The sequence below is a fragment of the Motacilla alba genome, chromosome 8 (assembly GCF_015832195.1).
Source record: "Motacilla alba alba isolate MOTALB_02 chromosome 8, Motacilla_alba_V1.0_pri, whole genome shotgun sequence".
NCBI lineage: Eukaryota > Metazoa > Chordata > Aves > Passeriformes > Motacillidae > Motacilla > Motacilla alba.
The window spans coordinates 9,235,352-9,246,685 of NC_052023.1; the positions used below are offsets into that span (position 1 = coordinate 9,235,352).

At 47.0% G+C, this 11,334-nt stretch overlaps 1 protein-coding gene across 1 annotated transcript; it reads right to left on the bottom strand.

The window, feature by feature from the left end:
• Positions 1-42: 42 nt before the first annotated feature.
• LOC119704090 (nuclear autoantigenic sperm protein) lies at positions 43-11,310 on the bottom strand. The gene is made up of 15 exons (XM_038144807.1): positions 11,113-11,310; positions 10,301-10,351; positions 9,403-9,513; positions 8,815-8,895; positions 8,549-8,646; positions 6,967-7,818; positions 5,073-5,155; positions 4,109-4,185; positions 3,904-3,977; positions 2,747-2,935; positions 2,363-2,529; positions 1,901-1,954; positions 1,736-1,807; positions 708-839; positions 43-212 (listed from the first exon to the last, which is right to left on the bottom strand). The coding sequence occupies exons 1-15, from the start codon at positions 11,172-11,174 to the stop codon at positions 159-161; spliced, it is 2,157 nt and encodes a 718-aa protein (XP_038000735.1). The 5' UTR covers positions 11,175-11,310; the 3' UTR covers positions 43-158.
• Positions 11,311-11,334: the final 24 nt, after the last annotated feature.

Genomic DNA, 11,334 nt, shown 5'->3' on the forward strand with positions numbered 1-11,334 from the left:
AGGCTGGAACCTGTCACAGGAGGAAGGTCCAAATGGGGACTATTTGCTTACAATCTTTATTGAAGTCATACAAAAGTTGCCAAAAAGTGAAAAAATACACTATATACAAAACCATTTTCCTTGTAAGGAGAGGAGTGTCCAAGGTTAAAGAATCATTATCATACTGTGCTTTCAACTGCAGCCCCTGATTCTGCTTGTGGCCTTTTCTCTGTCTAAAAGAGAAGATAAGGGTTTGTTTTTAAAAGACAAGACACAGTCTTACAGCACCAACTCATGCAGCAGCCCAAGGGTTCTGTAACTTGAAGACTTAACTGTGTGAACTTTGCCAGTCTCCAGAGCCCAACACTACCCTAAAGCATTGACAGTAACAAGTGCAGCCCAGGGGTAAGTAATAAAACCCAGGAACATGACAAACTGGGGGAAGACCCTCTGCTGGAGTTGAGCCCAGCAAAAAACCACCCAGAACCTGTCTCTGTCCCACCCCACAGGTGACAAGGATGGGTCTGGTCTGTCCAGCCCACACAGGGTCAGCACCACAGCACAACATGCATCCTGCCCACTAGGAATAGTCTTCATCTCATCTGGGAAACCTTGTAAAGGACAGCAGGCAATAAAACCAGGACATCTACCAGGCAAAGAACCATCCCTGAACAGAGAGGGGAAATAAAATAAAAAGCACAGCCCAGACTCCTGGCTCAGCTGCCCACCTCCTCTTCCATTTTTTCTGCAACCTCATTTCCACGGGGGACAGGGTCCCCACCACCACCATTGACAGCTGGTTCTGGTTTGGGTTTCTTGGCTTCATTGTCTCCCTGATGAGTCTCCTCCTCTGGTTTCCTCTGAAGACAAAATTGTTTATAATGTCCACTAAGTACAAATCAAAGTTTAAATCTTTTTGAGAAATTTAGCATTAGAAGTCACTCCACATCATCTACCCAACCTCTGCTTGCCAGGCTCAGGACAGACTCCTCAGTGTTGGGGTTTAACCAGAGCTTTGAGACCCAGGTCTCGACCACAGTGACACTTTAGGTGCCAGGATCTCCAGAGCTGAGTTATCTTTAGTTACAGCCTGGTGCAAGAAAGGTGCAACCACTGAGCCTGTAACTGTTCCAGGGCAGACTTAGGGCCTCTACAACATTTGAAATCACCTAAAGCAGCTCCAAATCACTCCAGGCACACCTGAACTAACAAACCAATGGAACAGAGGCAACATAAAACTGAGAGTATCCCCTGTAAGAGCTTCATCAGCAAACACTTCTAGAGAACACATAACACTTAAAGGAACCAAGTTCTCGATATCTGATCTCTTAAAGAGGCAGTTTATAGCTACCATCAGCATGGCTTTTATATTTATTCGAAGTCCAAGACACAATTTCCTTTTGGAAAGAACCAGCCCAGCCTGGTTGCCTGCCTTCTTCTCCTTGGGATCTGCAAGTGACCCTGCTGCTCTTGAGGGTCCTCAGCAGAGGAAACTCTTGTTCAGGGAATGCCTGCAGAAGCCACACAGCTGGGTCAGATTTACAGCAGTGTGGGTCAGGCAGGGTGCTGAACCTCCAAGAATGGTCTCCTGGAGGCCAGATGGTTCCCAGACTGATTGGCTCCCAGTGGAAAGGAGTTTCATACACTACTGGTTTTACTTCTGGAGTGTTTTCCCATTATACAGCTAAGTTAAGAACACATAATTTTGAGAAATCCTAAACAAACTGCCTGTATAACAAGTAATTTCTGGACTCACCTTTTTCCTGACTAGATGAGAGATGTCTGTTACACACTGAGATGCACCATCAGCTCCTTTCCTTACTGGAATCTGTTACAAGACACACACTGACACATGAGCAAACACAACCAGTAATCCTTAGAGCAGATGAGAATTAACAACATTCATTTCAGATTAACTTACTGTGGACACAGAACCACTGTCTTCACTTTGTGCAAAGCCAGATGTAGTTCCAACCTTAAGAAAAGCAGAAAAAAACAGATTGTGTCAGACAATACATGTGAACTTAGTGAGATACAGAAAGCCCAAGTCCTTCCCATCCCAACAGTGGATTCTGCACTTCTGTACAGGACAGATGCAACGTGTGCTCTACATTTGCCTGACCTATCATTTCTAGCCCAGATGCATTAAATGCCACAGAAGCCTATCAAATTCCTGTTTAGTTTGGAAAAATTAGTATCAGGGCTCTTAGTAAAAACCCTTTTAGATGTCAGCTGCCTCAGTTTCCTTCTGCCAACCACAGGCTGGTAACACCTATGAGCAACCACCAGTCCCTGATCAAGTCTGAGCCCCTCCATTACTGACTTATTCTAAGTTTCACTGAAAGAAAGGTTGGATCAAAAGGAAACCACAGGACACACTCACCAGAGCTGCTTTCAGTCCTAGCTCAGCTACTTTTGCACTCTTCTGCGATTCCTTTGAATCTTCTATCTTCTCTTTGATTTCAGGAAGCAGTCCCTTCAGTTCTTCTATCTCCTTCTCGTCCTCAGGGGACCCAGTGTCCGCTTTCTTTATTCGCTCAGTCAGTATTGCTGGGATGAAACAGTTATCAGGGCAAAACACCTCGAGACAAAGTAACTGTCCAGTTACCACATCCAGAGGAAACTATCTGCTAACAAACAGTTTTACCAATTCCGTCCCTGGTGTAGTCTCACCACTTTCAGATAAAACACGACACAGCAGACAATGAGCACACCTCACTACTTTGCCCTGTGAAAACTCACTAGACAGCTTCAGAATTCCACGTACCCAGTCTCTTGTCTATGACCTCCATGGACTTCCCAAACTGCAGCACGGCCTCGTCGAAGTCGCTGTTGTAGTGGTAGGCCAGGGCGAGCTGGTAGTGGCTCTCGGCCAGCAGCCGGTCGTGAGCCTCCAGGTACTTCTGCTGCAGGGCCAGGCAGGCCTGGAACTCCTCGATTGCCTGTGTGTAGTTTTCTACAGGAGAAAGCCCCAAGGTCTTTACAAACCTCAGTAATTATCCACAGCAGCGCCACATAAACCCTGATTTGGTTACTCTGTGTTTTGTTACACATTATACAGTCTGCAAACAGAATCACCACTGAACACAGCAGTGCTGGGCTGCTTTCAGACCATCAGGTGACGACTCTGCCTCCCCTGAGAGACTGTCTAGGCCAGCTCCCCTGGTTCTCTCACAAGTGCTTTGTCTAATTTCAGCACAGAAAACTGACTAGCCAAGTCAAAGCAGGCACCAAATCCTCCTGCTTCACTTTCTACCAAGAACTGAACGTAACTGGTCCCAGTGGCAACACGGATCTGGAGCTAAGGACAGTGCCACCTTCCTGCCAAGCTCTCCCCAAATGTGCTCCAGTGACATAAGACACAACCCTTGTTCTGTAGCCCTGGCCCAGAAACCTGTTGGGTTATTTCCAATGCCTGCCCCAGGGAAAGTGTACATTTGGATTTAACAAGACTAGAATGCATTTTTAAATGAAAGGCAAGTGAGTCATTACAAGGCACAAACCTGGGGTTTGCCTCCCACTCCTTTTTTCTGCTGTGTAACACAAGAGTCTTTCCTGACTATAAGTCTTTCCTGACCTAGGATTTGGAAAGGTTTAAGAGAGTCAACTATTTTTCATGACAATTTCAGCAAGTCTCTTAAGTTCATAAACAAGGTTTGGTCACTTCAGAAAGCAGAACACAAGGCTGGCAACGCATTGCTTCTTACTCAAACTTTTTTTCCACTGCTCTGCAAAAGCACAGACTATCCTATTTGAGGCACCAAGCATTACTTCCAAAGCTTCTCACATGGCTGCAACTATTATCATGATCTACTTTGTTCTCATCCTGACAGCCTTAACTTACATCTGCTCATTTTAAAGTACAAAACCCAGTGACAGAAAGTAGAACCAAACACTTTGCACATGAGAACTAACATTACTTACCAGATTCAATGCTAACTTCTCCCAACTTCAGATGAGCTTGAGCTGCATGGAGCTGAGCTTCTTTTGTTTCTTGCCTACAGTCAGAAGAAAAAAATAGTTTTCAAATCCTGATCAGAGCATGCCATGTTCTCTAACTGGCTACGCCACCATCCAATTTACACTGAGCTTCTGTGGCATATATCCAAATTAGAACTTTAGTCTTTACCTTTTGTAAATGACTTTTGCTAACTCCAGCATGTCCCAGGCTAGCTCAAGATTGCCAATTTCATCCTCCTCACTTTCCTGTAAAGACCAGAAGTGCATGACAGATTAAGTGACTTGTTCATAGATCACATCAAACACCACCCCTAAATTCCCAACCAGTGTTACCAAGGAGTCCATTTCTGCAAGAGGTGAACATTTCACCACTAGAAGGAAAAAAAAAAAAAAAAAAGAAAAGAAAAAATATGCAGAAGAGGTTACTGCATCAACCAAGACTTTGCCCGGAGTAAAAATGTTTCAATGGAACATGAACTCACATTGTTCTGTGATATGCTTAAATTGTTTCCAGAAATAACAGGGCACCAGGCACCAGTATTATCCCAAGAGTAAGATCTTGGTTAAGGTTGTCTTTAGATGAACCAAATAAAGTTCACCGTCCAGCTTTTTTTAATGAGCCTTTGAGCTTTGTTAGAATAGTCTGAGAAAGGGACAGACAATTATCTTGAATGCTTAGTGCCACTCTAAGAGGCTGCAGATTTTTCCAGGTGTTTTGACTGCTACATCAATGTACATCTCAGGTTTGAGGAGCACCACACTTCTTAAACAATTCCCATCCTAATCCCAGCTTACTGGACAAGCAGACAAAATTAACTGTTCCAAGTAACTTCAGTAACAGGCTAGAACAGCTCTCCCTGCCCGCCCCACCAGGCCAAGTTAGCTCAGCACACCTCAAGCATTTGTGTCAGAGCAGCTGAACAAACCCAAGTTCACAGACACAGCTGAGCAAGATGCTACAATGCAGATAAGGCCTAACACTGGCCATTCCTAAGCAATATTGGCTTTCAGAAGTATTTTCCTACACAGAACTAAATGAAAACAAGTGAGCTTTTAGAAGGACATAAACATCATACTTAGGCCTAATACTGCATCCTTCCACGAGCAGTGGTGTCAGACCTCAGCAACCTCACCTTGTCTTCCACTGTCAATTCATTCTCCTTATCATCATCAGCTTTATCATTTTCTTTATCTTCCTCTTCAGATTCTTCTGTTTCTAGAAGGCAAGTAGATGCATGAGGACACTTCTGGTTGCTGTGCTTGCTCAACATGGAGTCAGGCAGAGTATGTTATAGCCAACCCTTATCCTTCCAGTGACAGGTTGTTAGGGGTGTGATGTAAGAAGAGCAGATACAATAAAGTCTCAGCAGGAGCAGCCATCTTGCTGAAACTGTTCAGCACTGTAGACTAAAGCAGCACGTAAGTTCAACTTCTTACTATTAAGAACAGAAACGTACACAGAATTCAGTTCTCACCAATCTGTTGCCAGCTCTCACTGAAGCCACAAGATTTTGAGCAGCTGTAGAGGCACTGGTCAACTGCTAAACTTCATGCTACAGAAAATAAGTGTTTTCAGCAAGATAGCTGCCAAGCTGCACACAAATTAGTCAGTTTCTCAGTTCATGATCCTTATGTCAGGCATTTAAGTATCAATGTTAATGAACCTCCTCTTGTGTAGTACTAATTTGACTTTTGACACTGTGCAGAAGCATCACATCATCTGTTCTACCAGCAGAAGACATTTTGGGAAAATGTGCAGTAAAGGAATATGGCTAATAACTTCAGAGCACTGGCTGGTCTGCAGGCTGAAGTCACACAACTCCTGTATCACAACCTCTGGCTATCCCAGAACACAAGCTTGACTGGGGGGTGACTAGAGAGGTTGTGAACTCGCTAGTCTAACTCCCAGCACACACCCACCACTCAGAGGGCCAAACCTTTGAACATGAAGACACTTGTATAAAGGTAAACAGAAGAGATGTCAGGATGCCAAGATTTAAGTAGTGGGAGGAGTTTGCAATGACTCAGCACCAGGCCAGGATGTTCCAGAGGGTCCTCACATTGCCAGACTCGGGGCAGAGAGCAGCAGTGTGTGTGCATAAGCAGCCTCTCAGCACGGAGGGTGAGGAGCAGGTAACTACTCTCAGTTTATTTTCAGTCATCCTCTCTCCACACAGACATCCTGTTAGGTCACTGCTCCACCACTGAGTGCTCACTATGCTCAGCAGAACAAATCCTTCCAGGCTCCAGAACTGTTTAGTCTGAACATTTGCCACTCCTGAAGTAAGGCACTGCCTGTGAGGATGAGTTACTGACGAGCGAAGTCGCAAGTTCAGTTCATCAATTGACTTGTGCAATAGAAGGCACAGGCCCACTAAGGCCACAAAGTACTGCTGCAGCAAAGGGTGCAAGTCTTGCTGTAACAGAGCCCGGGAAACAGCTATAATAAAGCAGGGAAGCAGAAGGGCAGAAGCTGGACAGCCAAAAGACTGTACTAGAGCAGCAATAAGCCTTCAGCAAATCAAGTCTAGATTTTCCAACTAAATTTTCGCTAGCAATGACCATCAGAAAGACTCAATTGAAGAGTTCCTCTCTTCCAAGAAGTAAATTTATGTGTTCAGCTGTTTTTTTCACCACCATTTCAAAATAAAATACAGCTATAACCAGAGGCAATTTGTGTTTTGCAGTTATGTGAAGGTTAGTGCAATACACCCAGATGCATGCAAGTGAACATCCATTCAGTATTCTCCACCAGCCTAGCCATTACTTACACATTTCACAGGGCTGTCAGTTTGCTTTCAAGTAAGACTTGCTTTGCAGTTAGTTAAGCGTTAGTCTAGAGAAACTGAGACTATTCACTGTTCCTTGAAACTTTACTTGTATGTAAAGTCCTTCAGGAGCCCCTTTACTGTGCCTTTTCCTTATTCTAAGGCAAACAGAAAATTCTGAATGGAACACTTTTTACCCATTGTTAGCCAAATCCATCAAGTCATCCACCCACAAGTACTTTTTGCCTCTCAGTGTTACCTTCTCCCTCTTCCATCAGGTCATCTTTCTCTTCTTTTTCTACCTTAGCACCTTCACCCTCTTCCATCAGGTCACCTTTCTTTTCCTCTTTCTCTACCTTAGCAGCAACTTCAGCCTTTTCTTTCAAGTCATTAGGTGGCTCTTTACCCTCTGTGGGCACAGGTTCCTTTGAGGACTCTGTCTCTTTAGATTCACATGGTTTCTCTTCTGTAACTGTCTCTACTGGCTCTTGTTTCTCTTCTGCCTTCTCCTGTTCAGCCACCTCTGCATCCCCCTCTGCAGTTTCTTTCTGTTCCACAGCAGCTGCTGCCTGTGCTTCTGCCTTCTCTTCCACAGCTGTCTCTGCCTGCCCTTCTACAGCCTCTCCCTTCTCCACAGCTGGCTCTTTTTCTGTTGCTTCTGCTGCCTGTTCTCCTGTTTCTCCCTTCTCTTCCACAGCTACTTCTGCTTCAGCCTCTTCCCCAGTTGCCTTTCCCTCCTTGTCTGACACTTCTGTCGTTCTCTCCTTCTCCTCAGCTGCCTTCTCTACCTTGTCCTCAGGCACCATCTTCTGCTCTTCTACCTCTTTCTCTTCTACAGCCGCCTCTTCTTTCACAGGCATCTGCTTGTTCTGCTCTTCTGAAGTTTCTTCTTTTCCCACAGAAATCTCAGTCTTCTCTTCAGCCTCTTCGGGTTTTGCATCCTTGTCAGCGGCCGCTTCTTTGGGTTCTTCTTTAATCTCTTTCATTTCAACATCCTCTTTTTTGATTTCCTTCTCAGAGAGTACTGCAGACTCTTCCGTGGACTTTTTAGCCTCTTCCTTTTCCCCCATGGCGTTATAAACCTGTTCTCTCAACTCCTCCCTCGCTTCTTCTACATGATTGAGGAAGCATAAACATTTCTTCGAGTTTAGTGATAAAAACATTAACGGGCACTGACAACACCACCCTCAAGACCCTCCAGTGTGCTGGTTTGTTACCAAGTTGGATGATACTCCTAAAAGCTTCATTTTCCAAGTATAAAGAATTAGGAGACAACCAACATAGCTGCTTGATCTCAGCAAGTCCCTTCCCCTTCCCCAGACTGCAGCATTGCAAGCGGCCGCCCAAGCAGTGTGCGGTTGTGCAGCGATTTTAGTCACAGCTAAGCGAGAGGTGCCAGTGCTTTAACAGTCTGGATGGACAGGAACTCCTGTATCCTCTCCAGCTGCAGGCAGCATAAAATAGCCACTGTTCTGGGGACTTGTACAGAGACTCTAACCTCTGGGACTACACACACTGTACTGCTACAAGGTTACAAAGCAGTTGGAGTCAGCGGTGAAGCTTAAGAAAGCGAGTTTGAATGCAGTGTTCAGGACACAGACACCCGGTGACCCTTTAACACATGCTTTCAGTGACCAGCTCCTTGCAGATGTTTTACAGACTTTGCTCATCTTTAAGCAAGACTAAAAAAAAAACCAAACAGAAACAGAGTCCATTCAGACTGCCAAGAGTTTCAAACGAGTGATTCAGGCTACCCAAGATACCAATGGACTAAACTTGGATCGTTCCAACAAGAAAACACAGCCTGGAGCCTCCATGGCAGGGCAGGCAGCTTTACATACCATCAGCAGCTGGCAGTGCAGAGTCATCTTCTGCTTTTTCTCCTTCCTCTTCCACCTGCACCCCTTCTAAGGCATTTCCCAGCACACCATTTTCCATTCTAAAGGGAACAGGAGCTTGTTATCCCTTGGATCTTTTAATATCATTATTTGAACTGCACAAGCTGCAATGCCCCAGCCCATCCCACCCAGGGCAATCCTGTCCATAACGGAGTGAAATCCTGTTACACCAGACACACTCTTCACCAAATGACAAACTGTCGGCGTACCTTGCCAACTCCAGGAGAGATTTTCCATAATAAAAAAAAGCTTCTGCGCACTCATCCGCTGTCTCACCGTACTTTTTACCCCTACAAAAATAATAAAGAATTATTTGCCTGTGCCACCTTTAGATTTGGATATGTGAACTTGAACATTAAATATTCCTAGAACAAAAGGATCACTTTCTTAGCTCGTTTCCCATTCCTTTAAACAAATACTGAGTGCTTCTCTCAGTTACATATGGCTCTCAAACACCCTAGTGAGGAAATTAATCTGTAACCCAAACAGCATCATTCACAGAGACTGATCAAGACCAGTGAACAAGTTACTAGAGAAGACCCCTGCATAATAAACTATCAAATCCCTTTCCCTCCTTAGGGAACTCTGCTGGCAATGCCTATCACAAAAGCCACCTAAACTGCACACCAACTACAGCACTGTCCAACTCTTGGGTAACTTTAGTTTGTCCCCTCCACAGCTGCATTATAAATTATAAACATGTTAAGTAAAAATCATAATATTTCTTGCATAATCCAAAGAACAGCCAAGCTGAAGCCCAAGCCCAGCAAAAGCACACAGAACATTCTACTACTCACAGTAAGCTTGCAGCTTCCTGGAATGCATTCACAGCAGCTGGAATATTTCCCATAACCAAGTGCTTCTGTCCCAAACCCAATAGTTTCTTTGATTCTCCATCCACATCCATACTGGAGGAAGGGAAAATAAATCAAATAAAGGATTCTGTTAGTTTTCACAGTAATTTTAGCTTTCAAAACCTAGTCTGCTTTATGGAATAGTGAGCTGCATCCGTTACAGTGGTTGGAACTACCAGAGTAGGTGGGATTTGTTTGGTTTTGTGTGTGTGAATCTGAAACAACTGATAGTTCCAATTACCAAGGGAAGACAGGCAAATTTATCCAATCACTGCAACAAGTATCAGAATCTGCTGTGACAAAGGCTGCTAAAAAACGTACTTTAGGAGTTACACACCAACACACCATGGAGCACCAGTGCTCCAGACTCCAATGCTAAACCAAGAAAAAGAAGAATAAACTCAAATTAAAACTTTTCATAGCACAGCATGGCGCATCAGAGAAGAATGAGAGATGCAAGTGTCAGCTTCAATTCAGTGCATCTTGCATGGCTTCATTTCCAGAAGGTCCAGCCCAATGTCTCAGACTGGGACAAGAGAAGCTGCACACAGCAATACCATCTATCAGATGCCAGCTGCATACTTGCGCCTCTCCAACACTAATTAAAAACTGAAAACTTCAAGAACAGCTAGTATTTCTGTATGTATCAGTATGTATGTATCAGAAAGGCCTTGATGCACTAGATACGTGCAAACCACTGGTGAGCACATGTTTTCAGCACCTACATCACACACGGGAGTGAAACTTCAAGTCTGAGAAGTGATCTTTAGGGTGACCTTCGCATTTCACACTCTGGGATTATGTGTTATTTGAGAATTGACAGTTCCAGCGGCCTTCTCACCTGTCTGTCTTGTCTGTGGATGTGGAAGGAGCTGCCAATTCCTCTTCCATCCTGCAAACAGAAAATCGAAAGGTATTTTTATTCACATTTAGAACCGGCTACACATTTCACGGCATCAACTGAGCTCTCAGGGGTGCCAAGGCAGCACCAGGAGCCTGGATCAGAGGTGCCCATCCAGCCCAAGCGGGCTCAGGCCCTCGGCGTGGTGTTTGTGGTTCGAAGGGAGGCTGCGAGGGGCTGTGTCACCGCTGCCCGCCGTCCCGCGCAGACAATGGGGCCTTTCCCGCCTTCCGCCGGCCCCGCCCCCGCCCTTGGCGCCAAACCCCGGCGGCGGCTCCTCACGGGCCGCCGGTCACGTGACACCGCTTCCCCCCCCCACCCCCCCCCCACCCCCCCCCAGCCCGCCCCGCGGCGTCGGCTGCCCCCAACAAAGATGGCGGCGGCCGCGCAGCGGTCACGTGGCGGCTCCGCGCGAGCAGCGCGGGCCCAGCTGGCGCCGGAGGAGCGGGGCGGCGGCACGTACCACCGCCGGCGGGGGGGGACGGCGGAGGCAGGTACCACAGACGGCGAGGGGGGGACGGGGGACGCAGGTACCACCGCCGGCGAGGAGGAAAGGGGGGGAGGAGGGGGTGCAGCTTCGCCAGCCCGACCGGCACCCCCGGCCCTCCCCCTAAGGAAATCCGGCCCACCGCCCTCCTTACCCCCCATCCCCTCCGGTGCCCTGCGGCCCGAAGGCGCCCCCCCCTCTCCCCTGATGCCCCCCGTCCCCGACACGCACACACCGTAACCGGGGCCAGCCCGCGCGGCCCTACCTAGTTTCGGAGGCCGGCACGGGCTCAACGCAGGGGGGAGCGGCGATGGCCGAGGATTGCATAGAAGCTGCTGGAGAGAGGGGCGGCGGCGGCAGAGTGCAGCCCCCTGCCCCTCCGGCTGGCTATATACCCCCGAGGACACGCCCCGGCCCGCCTGGCGGCGCGCGCGCGCCGCAGGGGGACTACCGCTCCCGGCACGCTGCGCGCCCGCCCCGCCGCGGG